The sequence below is a fragment of the Rana temporaria genome, chromosome 13, assembly GCF_905171775.1.
Source record: "Rana temporaria chromosome 13, aRanTem1.1, whole genome shotgun sequence".
Lineage (NCBI taxonomy): Eukaryota > Metazoa > Chordata > Amphibia > Anura > Ranidae > Rana > Rana temporaria.
The window spans coordinates 58,950,558-58,972,276 of NC_053501.1; the positions used below are offsets into that span (position 1 = coordinate 58,950,558).

The 21,719-nt window shown below is 40.5% G+C and overlaps 1 protein-coding gene across 4 annotated transcripts in view; it reads left to right on the forward strand.

Annotated features, from left to right (window-relative positions):
- Positions 1–21,719, forward strand: part of MEIS2 (Meis homeobox 2) — a 185,612-nt gene that overhangs the window by 156,327 nt on the left and 7,566 nt on the right. For 2 of the 4 annotated variants that reach the window (XM_040333766.1, XM_040333764.1), the window contains exons 10-12: positions 15,585–15,643; positions 17,528–17,638; positions 18,472–18,565. In XM_040333766.1, the coding sequence (XP_040189700.1) occupies positions 15,585–15,643; positions 17,528–17,638; positions 18,472–18,530 (229 nt within the window). In that variant the 3' untranslated portion in view covers positions 18,531–18,565. The remainder of the gene's footprint in view (positions 1–15,584; positions 15,644–17,527; positions 17,639–18,471; positions 18,566–21,719) is intronic. The other 2 variants (XM_040333767.1, XM_040333765.1) reach the window with 1 other exon arrangement.

Sequence of the window (21,719 nt, forward strand, 5' to 3'; positions counted from 1 at the left end):
CGTCTGATGAAAACGGTCTGATGGACCGTTTTCATCAGACGAACCGATCGTGTGTGGGCCCCATCAGTTTTTTATCCATCGGTGAAAAAACTAGGAACTTGTTTTAAAATTATCTGATGGTTAAAAAAACAATAGAAAAAAACGATCGTCTGTAAGCACATCGGTTAAAAATCGACGCATGCTCAGAATCAAATCGACGCATGCTCGGAAGCATTGAACTTCATTTTTCTCAGCACGTCGTCGTGTTTTACGTCACCGCGTTCTGACACGATCATTTTTTTAACTGATGGTGTGTAGGCAAGACTGATGAAAGTCAGCTTCATCGGTTATCTGATGAAAAAATCCATCAGACCGTTTTCATCAGATGAACCGATCGTGTGTACAGGGCATTAGTGTAAAGGGGAAATAAAGTCTATTAAGGCTCAGAGTGCCATTGCTTTGAATAGGCTACTCTGCCACGTGAACCACAGAAAAAATGTTCATGTTCCTTTTTAAAAGAGTCTTTTTGACCATGCAGTTTCCCTGTAATTCCCACAACCCATGATGGTGCCCTAGGCAGAGATGCGTTGGGGTGTCATTCAGAATGAATGACAGCACAGTACGTCTCACAAGAGCAGCACAATTTGGTTGCGGGTAAGGGAATTGATGCTATTCCCACACCTGCAACCAGAACGCACAGTGCAGGCTACTTTGAACCTAGCCTAAAGGATACCTCATATTCAGGGTGTAACATGTAACATATTGTGAAAGGACCACCCCTATTCTATTGAGTAGAGTATTGCAACAAGCGCTGGAAGCTTCTTGGATGCAGTAATACAGCTTTACTTTCATGGAGAAATATATTACATGTCTTACAGTATGGAAAAACATGAACAGGAAGCAGGAATATACAAGTAGATGCACTAAGATAGACAATACATCCTTTTATATCATAGAAAACATGAATTATACATTATAATACTACAGCGCCACCTGCTGCATAGATAGGTATAATGCATACAGTATTGTCAGTTTATTAACAACTTTGCATTACATGCTGTTGTTCTTTTCCAACATTTTTCACAGCTAGTGAGGGATCTTCTCCCCCGGCTAGCTGTCATATTAAAAAAAAATGCAACCTTGCAGGGATTCACCTGGCCGTGTTCATTCACAATGTTCTGTGAATAGAAAACTACAAGTCCCGAAATCCGTAGCAGCTGTCGGCTTACAGTTCTCAATGAACTATCACGGCGCTGTGAGCGCTATGGTACTGTAGTTTGTCTCTTCCTGTCAGAGTATATCAGCTTGCCTGTATAAGGTACGAGCAAGCAGATACACTGACAGGTCTTCAGGAGACCTGCATGACATCAGCGATCTACTGATTGCTGGTACAATGCTTTACAGGCTCCTGAAACTAAAATAATAAATGCACATTATTTTACCTGCAAAAATGTGCATTTATAATTTTTTGTGAACTTATCCTTTATATATTCATATTGTACACACTATACTCTAAACAGTATAGATAAGAGTGTGTATATTATTATGTTCCTCCATTCTTAGGTCCACATCTTACCTGGTAGCCAGACCTTGTTGTGTACCTCTCTGCTGTGGTAGTCTGCTGCTGGGTGAAAAGGCTGACTGTTAACAGACCAAGAAAAGGTACAAGTGCTGCCAGTTTGTTTTGTATAGTTTAGTTAGTTGGCCGAACAAGCAGATGTTTTGCTTGTTTTATGCTATAAACCTGCTGTACAAATCCCTCCTGGATTGCAACCATGTTTGTTTGCTGCCTTATTGAATAATAGTTCAGGACAAACCTGCTACATCAGATTATGTTCTGTGTTTTATGGAACATTTCCAAATCAATGACCAACAATTTTGTCACGTCACAACATATGAAATAGGTGGTGGATTGGAGACTGCGGGGAGGGGGAGGGGAGGTGTAGGAGAGGATATAGGGACTAGGTAGTAGGGCCTGGCAGCTTTAATACCTTACATACTTCAATTTGTGGGATGTCAACCTCTCCAAATGTTCCTTTTTAGGGGAATGAACAGGGATATTGCAAAAATAGAAAAGGGTTTTAGAATATACATCTTCTTGTATGTTTGTCATTCCCCTTCCTTTTGTGTCGTGTGAGTTTTAATATTTTATTCTCTTCTGTATGTAGCTTTTTTGACATGTATTTGTTAACTATTTAAAAGTAATTACAAATAGTTAAATTTAAACCACTCCATTGTAGCTTTCACTCTGGGTTAGAGGTTTTAGCCACTGCCCCAGTCTAAATTTTGTGTTGTTCCCAGAACAGGAATAAAGGGTACATCTTCCAATGGGGAACAGTTCTGGTGACAACCAGGGATTCCCTCACTTAGAAAGCATTTTCTCTAATCATGTTTCAAGTTTCCATAGAACAGGAAGTGAGGGCAAACTTCCACTATGGGACCAACGCTGTAGCCTGGCCTAGGCCAAAGAGGGCCAGACCTAGGGCAGCACTTTGCAGGGGGGCAGCACAAAAGAGTCCTCGCCGGCTTGCACTACACTGTTAGGCAAATTAGTCTAGCGCCCCCATAAAGCGGACGCTCTGCTTCCACCATTCCGCAACTGTGTGTGTGTTTGGGGGGGGGGGGGGGTGCTTCTAATTTTGACTGTCCTATCATCCTGGACCACAAACCTTCCTCACTGTGCTAGGTTTCTTTTGCACCATTGGCATGGCTATATTTTCTTACTCCTCTCAATAAAGTTATCAGAAATTTGTGCTTAAAGTAGAACTATAATCAACCCTTTTTTTTTCATTTTGGAGTAAGGGAGGGTTATAGCCCCTGACCGTTTATTTTTTACCATCCTTGTCCAATTGCAGAGATTTCCCCTCACTTCCTGCCCCATAGCCAAACAGGAAGTGTGAGAAAAACTATGCAAAGGGAATCCATTGCCCACCCCCAGGGCCCTCAGAACTAGTGTCCCGCCCCCCCTGAAAATGTAAGGGCGGGTCTTAAAAAACAGGGTGTGGCCTTGACAGGAAGGGGTGGGTCATATAGAAATTAAGAGGTGCAGAAGTTTTAGTCAGGCCTAGGGCAGTACAAAACCTAAATACACTACTGTATGGGACACAGATGGCAAAAAAAAAAAAATTGTCTGGGGTTATAACAATCCAATCCAATATGCAATCCAAAGGGTAAAAAAAAGTTTTGCCTTTAGTTCTATTTTAAGTTAGGCAGTTGAGGGTATCACAAACTCCAAACTTCACATAGTATGCAATCAGACTTCTGCTTGGAAAACTATGTTGGATTTTTCCACTTTACTGTTATAAACTATTTTGTGTGAGAGGTGTGTCAAATAAAATCCAAATCCAGTTTTGGCTCAATATTGTAATACTACAAAATGTGTAAAATGCACTTGGCTTTTAAAACAAAAGTGTATGGGTACCACCACATCATAGAGTTCCATTTTATATACCAGAAGGTCAGCAGCACTTAACACAGCTAAAGCAAATATTCCAGCCACCAAGGATACAGAGACTAGCCCAACTTTCCATTCACAAGAATTCACTGTAAATGCTTCACTTTTCTTCACACATCACATGCATCCTAAGTAAGTCGAAATTGCCCAGTCTGTCTATGATGACTGTCCTCTGTGCACAGTACATCTCCATCGGTTATTTTCAGCTCTTACAGATATCAAGTGTGAAAGGAAGATGTCAGTAGTGGACACCAGCATACAGTGAAGAAGCTCTTTAGAAATGGGTCTTATTGACTCCAAGCAGGGGAGCCATCCTCTCTATAATTACAGCAATGCACATTGCTCCCAGGGAAAATGACTATTTGCTGTATAAGATTGGCACAGCAATTGTGAGTGTAATGGAGGTTACTAGTAAAAGGGGCTCCTTTTCTAAAGCTGCCTCTATTGTGTATACTGGAGAAGTGAGACGACCAGATCTGCTATTAGGGTCACTATGGGTGTTGGGTTCAGACCTTCACAATTTGTGTTTGTGTGTCTCAGCTTTGTAAGTTTGTATCTTTTAATTGTTCATATACCCAGTGATATTCTTCATATAGTGTATCTTGTTGAAAAAATATGTGAGGAAAATTTGGGAAAAATTGGTAGTATTGAGTATTTTCCATACCCGAGTAAGATTGCTGTGAGACTTGACAGAAATTAAAAAGGGTAAAATGTTAGCTTTTAAACAATAAAAATAGAGATCCATGGGTACCTCTGAACAACCAGTTACAAATCATCTTTCATTAGCCTGATTGCTCTAAATTGCTGATAACCCAACTCTGGTTGTTAAGTATCATTATGGATCATTGCTTTTTATTAACTACAAAGCAAAGGTATATATTCTAAAACATTGCATGGTACACTGCGGAAATAGCGCAAAGAAACACCAAAAAAAACAAAGGATTACTGCAAAGTTTGTAACATAAGTGGGTAACACATATAACCTATCAAGTCACATTTTATATCAAGGAAATTTAAAGGTTGCCTGTAAAGTATATGGACGTAATTGGGTTATATTAGTACAGGTGGTACTCAGACCCTGCAGGTCATGTTGGTGGCACATGGATGATGATGCTATGGCAAAACTGGCCATACCAATGATTTAACAATTAATTGCTTCTTTATTGTAGTTATTTTTATATTAGTATTAATGGTTTAAATAATGTTATGTTCCTACAGGGTGCTTTCCAAAGTAGTAGATGCAAAGGGTGTCAGTACATGCAATATGGAGAAAATACAATAATAACAAGACTCTGCTGATACAAGTTTACAAGCTAGGGCTTTACCAGGGGCTTGATAAAAGGCCATACATGGCCGGCCATACACGGTTTGAATCTAACCAATAATGGTCAGGCTGAATGTACCAAGTGTATAAGTAATTATGTGAAGGGTTGCTGTTATCACAGACATGGTTTGTGCATTGTTGTCATTGTCTGAAAAAAAATGCTCTGAAATGTTTTAAGTCTTTTGACCTATGATGCCAACTGAGCGCAGGTTAGTCTTGAATTTGTTGTTGCTGTTTAACATGTTGGTTTATTTTGTATAGTTCGATTTTTTATGGCATTCCTTATCTCAGAACCATAATGTGTTTAAACGCTCAGAGATTTCTATAGGCAAAGGGAAAAGGATAAGGAAGAGCCTAAGGCTGCATTCACACCTAGGCATAGGTGATTTGCGGCGTTTTTTACCGCGATTTGCCGCGACAAAACGCAGCGTTTTTTCGCTGGAGGGGTGATTACACATTGTGTAATATGGCCGAACGCCGAAGACGCCTGAAAAAAAGGGTCAGGGACTTGTTTTGAGCTTCAGGCGTTCGGCGTGGAGATGTGAACCATCTCCATAGCCGACAATGTTAAATCACCCCTCCAGCGTATTGCAGGCTGCAATAGTGGCGGGCGTCGGGCGTGAAAACGCCTAGGTGTGAATGGAGCCTTAAGCTCATTAAAGGAGAGCTTGGAACTTACCTCGATGCATAGAAGGTGATTGAAAATGGATAATGTCTCTTGTAGCGACTAGGTAGATTCTATTTGTCAATTGTACAAGCTAGAAAATGAAAACTAACAAACTTTTTTTGTTTGTGAGAATTAATTGGTCACCACACAGCTGCTTTTTTTGTTTTTCATTTCCAGTTTTCTAAATCTGCCCCAATGAGAGAAGTGATAAGTGAATTGTTGAAAAACAGCTGAATCGTCAGGTTGGCGAATTGCAAAGTTTTTTCTGCATAAGTGCAGATATGTCCATTCTGTAGAGAATCATATAATGTAGGAATCATTGCCAGGATTCCTAGGTTAGGCGATTCTTCACAGATCAGACAGAGCTATGGGTAAATGTACAGACTCCCAACGATTGACCATACTTAACACACCCACCTTCTGGGTGGTCCCACCAAGACAATGCCCACATTCCAGGTACTCTCGCTTGAGTCATGCCCACTTTCTAGAGGTCCCAACCCTAATTATGCAGGGAATGCCCACTTGTAGCCACAATCCTTATTCTTTGAATGCTTAGTAACTGAAATAAGAGTCATGTTGTGATCTCAGGACAAAACATTATAGGGCCCGAGCACCTATATGTGGGACTGCCCTGGCAAATCCAGAACAGTTGGCATCTGGGGGGAAGGAATACATACTGTTGATCCCTGTATATTATGTACTCTTGTCCCCTGTACTCTGAAGGCTGAGTGTACATTGCATACTCCTGACCCCTGCACTCTATGTGCAATATTATACATTACATACTCCATATACAAGGACTGTGGCATATTCATAATTAGGATGAAGTTTTATTTAACCATGTCTCTTTAAGCCCCTCCCACTTCGCAATGTGACCACACCACATCAAAGGTGTGCCAGGTCTTTCACAATCCTAGCAACCCTCTGTCACACACTCCTTTAGACCTGCGTGACTATAGCTTTTTCCTGCACACTTTTTACCTGCGATTTAAATCTGCCAATATTACAGGCATTCTGCAATGTGCATCTGATGCACATGGGTGCCTTTAGAGAATGGAGAAACAGCTTTCCTGTAAAGACTGTTCAGTTTAACGTATGTACCTGAAAGAGAAGGTAGGTGGAGGCTGTGACTTCCCAGCTGGAGATGGTACTCCTGTGTGATGGCAGCCTGTCCAGGTAGAGCTAGCAGTGAACTGGCTCTCGCACTCCCATGTGCACTGACATCCTGAACACACAGGTGTATTGATGCCCCAGGCATACTGGCCACAGTCCATTCCATTTACTGGAGCTGAATTAAACAGCAAGTAGTATGTTGAACAGAGAGAGAGAAAGCACAAGGGGGAAAACAGAAGCATCAAAGGATATGCCTGCAAGCTTTGTTAAGGCCAAGAAAAACCCTGTTTCAGTTGTCAGAGCTTGTTGATGTTGTAAAGAACGGTGCATTTTTCCCTACCTCTCTCTTCCCTTCTCTCTGCAATATGTGGTTCTGCCTTAGGACAGAAAGTAAAACAGAACGGATGAACAGAGTTCCACTCCATAAATCAGCCATTCCTCTATCCCAGATCAAAGCGCTGACATGCTCCCTTCCAGCCTACTTGTCCACTTCAGCTACTTGATGGACAGGTAACATCTGGCCCTGAGATTTCTCCCAGAGACCTAGAAAATATCTTCCTCAGAGCTAATCAGAGCTAGAAAGGCTAAGGACATGCACACTCACCTTCATCTCTTCAAAGCGTGAACTCTGTAATTGCTCCGTTTCCGTGGGCATTTTTTTATTTTGTTTTTTGTGTCCGATAAAAAAGAAACACACTCTCCTTTGGCTCGCACTAAGTTCCCTGTTGCATGTGCTCCTTCATCGTCGTCGTTTTTCTTTTCTTTTTTTTAAAGAATACAATTTACAAACATTTTTATTTTACAACAGTTTCATGTATATATGTCAGGTTTCATGTAAATTCATAAATTGATGACTTCGTATAGCTTAGAAATAAAAATGGCGATAAAATCAGTGTTTTGTAAAAGAGAAGGTACAGTCACATAGAACAATACCAGGAAAGTACCATTAAAAGTAAAACAATAGATCAAGTATTTTAGAATTGAGTTATAATAGTATTTTTAAATATATGATTACTAAACAGGATATTTATATCTCATTATTTTGAAAATACCTCATTATAGAATTCATGACTGTCAGTAAAATAAAGCACATAAAAAATAAGGCTACATTCATACATTCACACTTTGCACCAAAAGCAGACAAAACAATGTACCTGCCTTTCAGAAGACCACCACATATGTAATGAAAATGCATGTGTTGCCTTGTCTTGCTCCATAGGAAGGCATGAGGCAGATATGAGTATGGATGGGTATGCTCAACAAAATGCAAGTCAAAAATGCATGTGCAAAAACATGGGCAGAAGTGTAATTGGGCCCTTATAGTATATGACAGTGATGGCGAACCTTGGCACCCAGATGTTTTGCAACCACATATCCCATGAGGCAAATGCACTCTGCAGAGTAGGCGAGCATCATGGGAAATGTAGTTCTAAAACATCTGGGGTGCCAAGGTTCGCCTTCCTCAGATGGGGTAATCCGAAAGGAACTACAAAAAAAACAGAAATAGAAGGTGTGAACACCTGGTGCATTACCAGAGATAATTTAATAATAAGAAACTTTTGTATAAAAGTGAGTACTCACAAAATGCAACTTACAAAAGGCTATAAACACATTGCATGGACATGCACAGAACATGGGGTACCGCTAACTCGTTTCGGGGGCGCACACCCTACCTCAGGCCTAGACCAACAAAGATGCAAATAAGAGAAGTTGATTGTAAGGGTTAACAAACAATGTATACTCTATTTGTGCTCCTGACCATGGATGCCTTTTTGTGATTTTGATTATTTTAGTATTATGACAAAGCCATGATCCACTCATATTAATGTTGTCCTGAATAACAACTGCTGCTAAAACAGGTAGGCAATTGTGGTTTCTGTAATCTTCACAGAACATGTGCCGTCCCATAGAAAACAATAGGCCACATTTCACAGAATTTCCTCATGCACACCATGTCCATAAGTCACACTACACAGCACTGAAGAGACCAGCATGTACTTACCCTAAAGTAAAACTTGTGTAAGGAAAACAAGCATTTCTGTAAATTAAAGAATATATTACTTGTCACTACAGAACTCATGACTTGTAGAACAGATTTATGTTCATGGGACTCCTCTGTGATCAATAGCTTTATATTTTACAATGGGTGGTTTATGATATTCTTAGAATTACAGCTATACTATTAAGCATTTTATTTTTATGTTTGTATGAAGAATATGTGAGATCATACCAGTTGTGCCAGGACCGTTTCACTGTACATATATCTGTGCCAATAATATAACATTTATTAGAGTTCTTAGCCTGTCCAGCAAAGCTGCAAATGAAAAAGGCCAGTTGTATGCAAATCATGTTGATATGCAAAGCATGGAGGGTGGTGAGGCTTGGACCTGCTGCCGCCTTGTCAGCAGGCATACTTCTTATGCAAAACCCACAGCAAGCTTAGGCTCCAGTCCATCCACCTTTTCTGATGCCACCTGGGCATTAGCACCTTGTAGCAGTTACATAAGTTGAAGATGCTTTCATGCAGGTGTATTTATTACTGACTCGGTTTGCCAGCTGTCTTTTCATGTTCTTTATACCTTTATCAATAACAAAAATCTTTAATCTTTCGTTATTATGATTATCAAGTATCTGGGTGTTTGGCTGCTCTTTACCCTTTGTTCAGGATATATTAAATTAGTATTACAGTGCATTTTCACTCTTGCAGTGATATTTAAGAAAACCCTACTATATGTTTGTTATATGCTTCTATTCATACAACATGCTTAAAAATATTTGCCTGGGGAGAAGGTGTCATGGCTGACTGTAACCATTTCTCAACTAGTTCAGCATGATCTGACCCAATAGCTTGGCTGGGGGCTGGCTGAGTCCAATTCTCATTACCATACAATGGCAAAGCCCAGCTACTAAAGCTTTAAGCTTTTTTTTAGGACAGACATAGCCGGATTCACAAAGACTTACGCCGACGTATCTTTATATACGCCGCCATGGATGCGCCGTCGTATCTATGTGCCTTATTCTTGTAATAAGATACGCCTGAATTCTGGCTCCATCCGACCAACGTAAGTCTCCTACGCCGTCGTATCTTGGGCGCATATTTACACTGGCCGCTAGGGGCGCTTCCATTGATTTACGCGTTGAATATGTAAATGACCTAGATACGCCGATTCGCGAATGTACTTGCGCACGTCGCAGTAAGCTACGCCGTTTACGTAAGGCGTACGTCTGGCGTAGGTTACGTTCACGTCATATGAATTGAGCCGGCGTATCTTAGGGAGTAAATTTGACGTGATTCTGAGCATGCGCGCGAATGCGCCGTTTGTTCGGCGCTTCATTTACATGGGGTCACGATTCATTTTAATACAACACGCCCACTACCTGCCTACTTTGAATTAGGCGGGCTTACGCCAGCCCATTTACGCTACGCTGCCGTAACTTAGGGAGCAAGTGCTTTGTGAATACTGGTCTTGCCTCTCTATGTTACGTCAGTGTAGCGCATATGAGCTGCGATACGCCCGCTCAAATATACGCCACTCTACCTAAATCCGGCTAAAAGTGTTTAGATCCAGTCCAATCTAGGAGATATATGTCTACCAGCAGGGTAATTGTGGTAAACACAGATTAGTAAAAGTGGTTATAGTTCGATGGAAATTCAGCCGGTTCATCAGGGGCCGGGTGAATTTCGATCGTGTGTGGCAGTCCATGTTCAAAAGAAGTTGATCATTAGATTGGAGGGCGGGCTGGGATTCCTCAATCCACCTCTTTTGTGTGGCTGGTCGGAATTCGATTTTTTGTTTTTCTTGTTGAAAAGTCCAGAAAAGAGCATCTAAGTTATGCTATGTGAAGGTGGACATGTAACAAAGAGAAAGTAGGTGTTATTCCAAACAAAAGTCGAAATACCCTTTACATTTCTCTAGAAAAAAAGCTCCCAATTAAGATGTCAAAAATGTAGTTTATTTTCAACATTTCCTTTTAAAATTTATGAATATGCAGCTCTCAGTATTGTGATGCAGCACTTCCCCCTTACTTCAAGTCAGGGTGTGTGCACCCAATCTTTCTTCCCATGCCCAACATTGATTTGGGTTTAATAACATGATCCTGATATCAAACAGCTAGTGATAAAACAAACTACCAAAAACGTTTTGATTGATGAGATTAAAGTTTATTTTAATAAAAAATGTAGAAAAAAAATATTTTGTACACATTACCAGTGTTTTATTGCATTAAACATGCTACAAGTATAGAAAAATAACTACAAATAACATAGACCTCTCCTCATCTCCTTCCCTTCTTGTAAACAACCTTTGGAACTCAACCTTTACCACTTACTTAAACAACTTAATTCATGGTGCAACGCATGGAGATCAATACCAAAATTTCTGTCACTTTAGGAACATTCCTTTGCATTATCCTTTCTTTTATTTGGGTGGAAGAGTCCCTTGCCTGGCGAAATTGACATCCCAATTGCCGTTTTTCCAAGGTGGACTTGCTCTTTCTAATTTCCAGCTTTACAATTGGGTGACGGTGTTGGTGACAGTCAGGTGTTGGTTCTCCCAGCCCAAAGATAATCCTGCAGTAACTCTTGAGTTGGCTGTGTTGGGTTCCTATGCCACCCTCAGTAATTTGGCTTTTAGGGGCCCTTCGCTCTCATACTAATATCACATATTTGATGAGCACTACGATCTGAGAAAAATATATAACAAAATACTTTCAATGGTATATTTAGCATAGCAAAAGGGTTCATATAAGAGGAGTTCATTTTAGGAGTTGTCTACACTTTAGGGCAAGTATATAACACAGAATTAAACTAACACTTACAAAGCCATTCCCAACCTGGCCCCCAGCTACATCACTGACCTAGTGTCAAATTACCAACCTAATCGTTCTCTTTGCTCCTCCCAAGATCTCCTGCTCTCTAACGCCCTTGTCACCTCATCCTATGCTCGCCTTAAGGACTTCTCTAGAGCCTCTCCCATCCTCTGGAATGCTCTACCCCAATCTATCCGACTTTCTCCTACTTTGTCCACTTTCAGACGATCCCTGAAAACCCATGTCTTCAGAGCAGCCTATCTGGCCCCCATCTAACAACTGTACATTTATTTTCTTCATCAGCACATCCCCCACAGTTATTACATCTTGTATCTCTTGACCTTCACTCTTAGAGTGTAAGCTCTAAGGAGCAGGGCCCTTTGATTCCTTCTGTATTAAAGTGTATTGTATTTGTACTGTCTACCCTCAAGTTGTAAAGCGCTGCATAAACTGTTGGCGCTAAATAAATCCTGTATAATAATAATAATAATAACACTTATGGGATGCGGCTGAGATATGTGTGCATTCTTGCAAAGTTGCTTATAAGGTCATCATGACATGCTCCAAGATTTACTTTATATTCCCAAGGGGCTGCTTGCTACAGGAAAAATACTACATTCAAAAGCCAAATGTCAATTACATATAATTTGTGTAAGAGTCCTTAAAAACAACAAACAAGTCCTACTATTCATTCCTTGGAGTACAGTAGGTTTTATATCCATAAAGATGAACCAAAATTGCACTCCATGGTAACTGGAGAGCTTTGTCATGTTCTCTGCGTTGGCCCCTTCGTAGTGCACATATGGTGGAGGGCAATCAGTGGAGAGCTCCCAGTTTACTAAACATTTCTGTGTAGTATCCAAAGAAATGACCCTTGTTTGAACCTTCAACCCTCCATTTAATGACTTGTTTGAAGACAGGCCTGAGTGCCGAGCTGGAGGTGTGTTGGGGGTGGGGATCCCTAATGGTTTGCAGGCCTCAGAGGATCTTTGTTGGTGGATAGATGGAAGTTTGCTACATATCTACATGTTAGAAATATGCTGAAATATTAATTTCAGTTTATGGTTTCTGTACTGTCAGTACAGATGTTTTAGAATTTCTTATGGCTTGGATAAGGATGTAAAATGAGGGATCATGGAGCCGGGGTAAAAATAATAAATTTTCCTTTACTTAAATGCAATAACCAATATCAACCAAATTTATCTTTGACTGATCTCACTAAAGGACACCTATATCTATTTGGACAGGATAGGTTATTGCTCATCATCCTTTCTCTTTTAAACAAGCCAACTTGTCTTACATTTCTGTCTCCTCAGAAAGGGATAGTTTGTCCAAGCAGTGATAAACAGCTTGCTGTTCATTGGAAGTACAAATAATCCTCATTTGCAGAGAGAGACCCCGATCTTCTAAGTGTGTGCACCCTTGAAGAGCGGCCATGTTTTTAATCCATAGGAGGTGTAGAGCGGGGTCTAAGGGGGTCTGCTTTATACTAGTACCTTTTATTTGCTTAACTCGAAACGCAGAGGATTAATGGCAACAATTACCAGTTAAGGTAACATGAAAAATTGCAGGCACTCATTCTGGGATTACCATCTAAATTAAATCCAGCCTTAACGGCCCTGTGACTTATGGCTCTGCATGTCCTTGTCAAATAGGGGACCGTTACTACCTACTTTTAGGGAGGAGGTGGAGGGAAAGTCCCCCATGCGCTTAATACCAAACACATGTCAATATAAAGGATACACACCCAGTTCTCCTCACACCCGTCTTGGTAAACAGAAATGGTGCATGCCAGCCCCCTGGGTCCAGATTTAAGCACTGCCCTGGGCGCCTTTAACCCTTCACTGTCTAACAGCTGATAAATCTGTCATTGTCTTCCCCCACACATTCCTAATAGACCCCTTTGTTCAGCAGTAGAGCGTTAGACCCCCTAATTCAGCATCAGCCACTGACTAAATAACCAGCAGCTTCAGTGTTACATTACTTCAACTCATATGATGTATATGGAAAAAGTCCATTCATATGACTGCCTTGTCCTATAGGCAATTAATAAGAAGCAGCACTTTAAAAGAGTTTAGTAACCTAGATCAGTGATGCTAAACTTTTGATACAGCTGGACAACTAACAGTGCACATTGCCCAATGTCTGGTATGTCACAGCTACATTAACAGTAAGCAGATTAATTAATAGCCTGTGTAAGGTTCTGTTTACATGTATGCAGTACATTACATTGGATTGAAGGCATCCCCTAGACACTGTTAAAAAAAAAAAACCTTACCACAGTATTTTTTTTTCCAATACATGTCCCTTAGACCAACCCTGCAGTGTATGTAGCCCTGCTAACACCATTGTGTTTGATTTTTAATTCATTTTCCTGTGTAGTAAAGCACATGGGAAAACTCAGCAGTGAGAAAAGGCTATAAGAGTACAACACAAATTATCTCATCTGTGAGTCTCTGAAGAGAACTGAAAATCAGGAACTATCAGGGAACCCTGGGGACTGCCATTAAGTAGCCTTGGTTCAGATCTAGAACATCTGATAGAAATAGTTTCAGGGCTACTAACACCGACCAGAAATGTAAAAATACAGTAGGTAGTACAGAACTTTGTGCAACTTTGTACTTCTAGATTATTCTTTATCATATATACTCTGAGGAACATACCTGAGTGAGGTATCCACTATGTGATGTCTGTCGTCATGCCAAGTGATTAGTCACCACTTATTATTATTATTAATGACAGATCTCTTGTATGAAAACAAAATAAAAAGGGAATGTAAAGACGATGTCCATATTTTCCATCTTCTGGTTGCACATGTCAAATAACTTCTCAAAAGCTTTTCCTTTTTTATTGCTTCATACATTTCTTGAACATATAGCTACACTGATTGGTAGGAGCTAAACACTGGTTACAGAAGCAATCTTACTTTCAATACAGTATTTGTAAAACATACATTGAACTCCATAGGTTATAAGAGGTCCTTTAGATTTGTTACTAAGGCAGTGCAAGTAAAAGCAGTGCCCCTCACCACGTAACACCAGACTCAAGCTTGGTTTAAAAAATGAATCTGCTAGAGTTCTCTTAGTTTCTTCCTAATGTTATAATATTTAGTGTCTGCAAATGCATCAAAGTTTTAAAACATTGCGTTGCTCAGGGCTACCAGTCAACACCAGAAGTCAACCCAAGTTGGCACTAACCTCTGTATGACCCCTGGCTTAAAAAGTTTGGGTCAGCAGGAGGTGGTGGGTATTGGGCAGAAGGGGAGGAGGGCTTACAGCCTCTGTAAGGCTGGCAATAAAACATGAGACAGTTTAATGGATGTCTCTGCTGACCCTGCTGAAGCCATGTGAAAACAAAAAGCCTGGACCTCATTTAGGGTGGACTGGGTGGGGAGTGGGCTTATGCTGCAAGATCAGAAAGGGATGGGCTTCTGGGCCTGCTGCAAAATCAGAAACATCTTTTCTGGGATCTCATACTTTGTTAGGAAACAAAACTTCACAGATTGTTAGTGTGTTGCAGCAGTGAAAGAGTAAAGGCAGATGAATGCTGACTACTTTAAAGTTTGCAAAAGTACTGATATTTTATTTTTTATTTTTTTTATAAAGAAGGGCTCTTTTATAAGCAGTGGAGGAAAGAAAGGTCTTTGTTCAAATCAGATTTGAGTTCTAGGATGAAACAAGCATTAATTTTTTTGGTTGTTATGGGCAACCACCATTACCCTTTCCTTAATATTTTGTATCAGCGTTATTTGCTAAGAAGTGGTCACATGCAAATCACAGATACTTGTCGTCCTGTTAACAACATTTTAAATTGCTCTAAGATTGTTTTCTTTGTGTCTGTGACATCCTAAATTTCCCTATAACGCTACATTTTAATAATAACACATATGTATAAGGGGGCTATAAGTATCCCTAAAAAATCAATCACACTAGAATATGGCTCAGTTTTCTTCCTCTTAACGGTAAACACAAGTAAGTAACACATTGATGTACATTTCACAAATCACGGGATTATTTTTTGTGTTGCACAGAAACATTACAAAAGTGTGTCCAGTGAATGATCAGTGGGTCAGAAAACTTCACCTTTCTTCAGTTATAACTTCCACTGTTTTAACAGAGAAAACAGAAGCAACTTGTCTTTTAAAGTGAAAACTTTGGTAAAATATCTTTTGACACTATTTGTGAGACGTATGCAGTACTTTGTGTCTAATACCAGGAATTTCCCCTTGTGTGTTACAGGTTTATTAATGCCAGAAGACGGATAGTCCAGCCTATGATTGACCAGTCTAATCGAGCAGGTAAGCAGCCTAGTTCTTATCTCCCTAGCTTTGACATTGAACCAGTTAAACTTTAGGAACTTCTAAGCAGCCAAAAGGTTTGAGAAACAGAAGGGGTTCAATGTGCATTAAATAAAATGCCACAGCAAGACATTCTGGGAGACAGTAAGGACAAGAAGAGGGGGCAATCTCACCCCCTTTAAGTCCCAGCATCCCACCATAGGGAGCAGCTAATTGGTGCTAATTGGAGATTTCCAGCATGCTCTCAGTACAATTGCATCCCCTCCTCCTCACAAACCGCTAATTGGCGCAAAGTACCAGGCCACTGGGAGACACTTTAACCCTTATGTGGCTGGAGCAGGTGCTTTCAACATGAAAGGGTTAAATGGCTCATTTCTTCTGCCTGGTGCCATCTAACAGTTCTTGGCAGTATAAGGAAGTCTTTCCCATATGCAGCCTATTGTGTGTATTCATTCAGTGCCTATTCACACACAACTTGCTGGGATTGCATTATAACACAGGCTTTTTCTTAGGTGTGAGGAGTGAGAATGTATGTGGGGCAATTGTGAGGGTGAGGAGTGGGAGGCAGACTTCTTTTGGAAGAGTTTCTCCCATTATAAATTGCAGCAAACTAATGACTGGAACTGCAGTGGAGGTTATAATGAACATAGAGCCACACACATCATTTTAAATTGCTGCTGGTAGATAGTTGGATTTTACCATTTAACTACCAAGGTCCCTGGTGCCATAAACCTAAAACAAATGAAAGGGTCAGCCAATGCAATACTGATGCCATTGGTTTCTCAAAGATTCTGGTAGGTTGAATTTCCCCATTGGCTTCTCCTTTGTTGTGCAGATTCCAATGGTGAGACACCAAGGGAGCTTTGCCTCCTCCAGCCATGCAAGCTCACTCCCTTTGTTGCAGCAAGAAGTCTCAGGCCTCGTACACACGACAGAGTTTCTCGGCAGAATTCACCGAGAAACTCGGTCAAAACCCGGATTCTGCCGAGAAACTCTGTCGTCTGTACAGTTTTGGCTCGATGGAGCCGCCGAGGAACTCGACGAGAAAATAGAGAACATGTTCTCTATTTTCTCGTTGTCCGCGTTGTTCTATGGGAGAAGGCGGCCCGCCGAGCTCCTCGGCGGCTTCATCCCAAAACTCGACGAGGAACTCGACGTGCCAAGCACGTCGAGTTCCTCTGTCGTGTGTACGGGGCCTCAGTCCTTTAGCTGCAACCTCTGTGATGTCACATTACTTGATAATCCAATAGGGTTTTATGAGAAACCTTTTTATGGGATGGGGCAAGTGTGTTTTGCTGGAAGCTCAGGAGAAAATTATGAGTGCAGAGGAAACCCCAATATATGAGGGTGGTGGGTGATTCCACCCATTTTTATCAATCCTAGCTGAAAAATCAAGGCTTTGACGGAGTACCTCATTAAGTTGTAGTAACACACAAACCAGAGAAATTGAGCCTTAATTTGGACATAAGTATTTAAGGATGTAGAGAAGTATCATAGTATAGGATTTTAGAAAGTAAAGCATGACAGGGTAGCACTAAACAGTGGGTATCTCTTTTATATGGCAGGAAGATATGATAGCTTATGCCATAATGTTATCTGCACTGAACAGTCTTACTGATCATCACTATCAGTCACTTCCATTATGCAATAAAAGTATCATCCATTCATTTGTGGAGGGACAGTTTTACGCTTCTCTGTATACAGTCCACATACAGATATGCATAGCCCCAGAATAGTATATACTGGCTTCAACCATTTTCTGATTGTCATTTTTCTGTTGATTTGTAGTTTGTGTTTCAGTCCTGAAACTGGAACCTTTGCTGATATTTTGGTATGTCTTCTCTTCTTTTTTTCTTCTCTGTGTCCACGTTTGACCACAATCAGGTTTTCTTCTTGATCCTTCAGTGAGCCAAGGAGCAGCATATAGTCCGGAAGGACAGCCAATGGGAAGTTTTGTGCTGGATGGTCAGCAACACATGGGGATCCGACCTGCAGGTAAGATATTGGTCTTGCATATTTATGTTTATGTGGTTTTAAACCTGTGATTAATGGTATGTATATACAGTACCTAGCAGCTATGGACATTTTCGTAAAATGTATTTTGGTTCAAAAATCACATGATGCAAAATATTACTGCATGGATCTAGGTCCCTCAGCTCCTCTCCTTCATTATGAAGTGTACACAGCTGAGTGCCAGTCTCAGCTTAGCAGCTTCATATGAAATCATTTTACTGATTCATGACCTGAAACAGATGTGTATAGAAAGCAACAGATATCCACACTGCACTCCGCTAGTTTGACAGGCGATTGGTATTTGATGCAATATTTACCAATCCATAAATGTAAACCCATAATTACAATTAGGATGGAGGCTAAATATAAGGTAAATTATGCTCACCTCTAAAACCCCACCGTGTGTTCCAAGCAATCTCCTCCCCGGTCAACTGGCTGCCTGTAATATCTATATAACACCCACAAGGATTTCACAGGGCAATCCTCAGACTGACAGGTGCATACTGTGGGAATATAAAAGGGGGGAGGCCACAAAAAGTTCTTCCTATCAGTAGGTCATTACATCAGTATGCCATTAAATAAATGAATCCCCAGGAAACACTAGCACGTCATATTTCCCACATCTCTATACAATATCTCAGGTGGAATGATTAGTGTGCTTCATTGGCTATGGGGCCACAACTAGCATGTAAAAAAGCGGTTACCAATGGAAAAACACTCACAGTAATGTTTGAGATCAAAAAGTGATGAAAAATAGACATTACATTAATATGTCAGTTCCTTTGTTGTACTTACATGTGTTTTTGTTTTTATAGGTCCTATGGGTGGAATGGGCATGAACATGGGCATGGATGGGCAGTGGCACTATATGTAAACTTCATTCTGCAGAGCAATCACAAGCAGGGGGAAGTAAGTATCATACACATAATTGCACACTTGCTACATGTGGGATTTACAAAACATATACCAATCATATGAAGAAAACCATTTAATGATATCCCGATTCCACATATCTGTAGTTCTCTGCAATGTTCCTCACCTCCATTATATGTATAAATCAGTCTCTTTGTGTAATGGAGCACTACTCCTCCTGGGCCTGTCGGAGGTCCATCCTTGACCCAGAGTTAATGCACTTGAACCCAGAATGGTTTAAATTCATATGTAGCAGAATAATGAATGATCAGAATGTTTAATCAGCCTTTGGTGTATTTCCATATAAGCTCACATTCTGTATTACTGTGCACCTGTAGGGGCTAGGCTGTCTTTGTCACAATGTCCTCTCTAAACCTACATCCTGAAGGTGACACCTCTTCCAGGGCATTAAATTCCTTCTGCAAAATTAAACTTGTTTCAGATTAAAACCGGGAGATGTTGGGGCCAGTGAAATTGTCCTTTGAGTGACATGAATCTGTCAGTCTTGGATGGATGCCCAAATTATGCCGTATGCGTAGATTAAGAGTCTCTCCATTACAGAGTGACTGTGTATGACAGAAGTGGCACCAATGATTCTTCGCTGGGGACATCCTGCCTGGTTATTTGTTGTCATTATTTATTTTTCATGCATCTCTCCTGTATCAAGTATGATACATAGAATAGTAAGACAGTCAATAGATTTAAAGAGAGACATTTAGGAGTAACTGAATATGAAGCAATGGATTTTTCACTGAGGGCTGAATGACTGCACTTGGATTAAGAAATCCATTAGACTTTAAAGCTTCAAGTGTTTTTGACGTATTAAAAAAAAAAAAAGATGTGTAACGCTGCCAGTTTCATCCCCTTGGCTGAAGGCAGCAGAGCAGACAGAATTGCATATAACATTGAAACTTCTTTGTTTAATGAGGCCGAATATAGGAAGACGTACCTTGATTAAATCATTCTGTATATGTAAATAGAGGCCAACATTTCATAGGCGATCTCAGGGGGCTGCTGTGACATCCAGCGATGAAACCAATTTCCTTCTTTCTTCCTTCTTTTTACAAATGCAGTCTGGAAACAGAGAGCAATGTACCCTATAACGGCCATAGAGAAAACATTTTCTCAGCTTGGATAATTCTTAATATAGGCCATATAATTTCTAGCCTATTTAATTACATAACATATTTTATGCTTCATGACCAATTACATTAATAGCTTAATACAGAGGAATATTATCCTCTCTTGATTTGATTATGCAGCCACACAATATGGTATATTTGGTACTTAATTATCATCATCCATTGAGTAGGCTGCCGGGCTAGAACAAACACAAGGCCAGCGAAGCAGCCTTGGATATTGTGTTTAGATGGCACCAGCACTTGTAGTAATAAAATTACTAAGTATACATGCAAAAAAACTATTCCTTCCCCATATATTGGAGCAGAGTCGAGGTGACTACACCCAGCACCCTTAGGTGACTACTCTATTAGTATGATAAGCCTAGAAATCTGTACTGTTATTGCTGCCCTCAAATCAACATTTTGGCCATTTTCACACAGACATACTGAGTTGTAAACACAAGATCTTTCTGGCAGCGGGATCCTGTGTTTTAGTTGTACAAATGCTGTACGAATGTTACATAGTTAGTCAGGTTAGAAAAAGACCATCTAGTTCAACCAATAAACAAAAAAAAAAGAGGAGATCATTCAATCCCATATACACAATCCTTCACCCACAGTTGATCCAGAAGAAGGCAAATCCAGTTTAATACATCAGGGGAAAAAATTCCTTCCTGATCCTCCAAGAGGCAATCGGATTTTCCCTGGATCAACTTTACTTATAAATGTCAGTACCCAATTATATTACATTAAGGAAAGAATCCAGGCTTTTTTTAAAGCAATCTACTGAGCTGGTCAGAACCACCTCTAAAGGGACTCTATATGGACCACTTATTTATTTATACATGTTGACGATATCCCCCCTTAATCTCCTCTTCTCAATAATTTTTTTTAAAATAACAAACATGTTATACTTACCTCCACTGTGCAGCTCGTTTTGCACAAAGTGGCCCCGATCCTGGTCTTCTGGGGTCCGCGGCAGCTGTCTCGGCTCCACCCTGCAAGAACTATCCACCTTCATGTGAGCTCTCTCACATGGTGGTTAGTTCTTGCAGGCACGCTCCCGTGCTATAGCCGCTCACTGTATCACTAGGCCCCACCCCCTGGTGCCAATGGCTGCGCTGCTTTCAATCAACCAATGAATGAGCCGAGAAGCCCGGCCAAAAAGCCAGAGCATTCACGGTGCGGGACTTTCGAGGGGTCAGGTGAATAAACGGGGGCTCGGGGGAGACGCTAAACCTTGAATGTTTTTTCACCTTAATGCATAGAATGCATTAAGGTGAAAAAACATGTACCTTTACAACCCCTTTAAGTATGAAATCATTGATGCAGGTGTCACGGCCTACACATTGTTGGTATTTACATGCCAGCTGGTGGTGGCCAGAAAGGCTGCATTGGCCTCTAGGATGCATGTAAACGTTAGCACAAATGTTTACATGTGTACAGCATTAAATGCGGCCTAAAATACGGCCTATTTTTTTGCATTGCTGAGCACATCGGTACATTGCACTGCCTACCACAGCTGTGTGAATGGGGTTTACATGCATACTGTATACATAATGTTACGAACAGATACTCACAAAAATAGCCACTGTGGTGGAGATTTAACAAAACATGTGAACATAGAATATGGTACAGCTGTGCCTAGTAACCAATCAGCTTCTAACTTAATAATAAGACCTAAAATAAAACCTTAATAAAACCTAGAAACTTATTGGTTACTACACACAGCTGCACCAGATCTTTGTGCACATGCTTTAGTAAATCTCCCCCTGTGTGTATCTGTGCGCAGCATTTTTTATTCTCGTGTGAATGAGGCCTTTAGCTCATATTGATGGAAATGCATTCCCTGACAATTCTTCATGGAGCGTGGAGATTTTTTTCATGTGACTGTGGCCAGCAGGAAAACACCAGAGGATAACCAGAAAGTATTTTTCTTTAGAGATACATACATTACACTTAGGAACGAGTGCAAGCAGGCAACGTGGCAATGTGACTTTAATAAATCACACCCAACTATATTTGTAGAA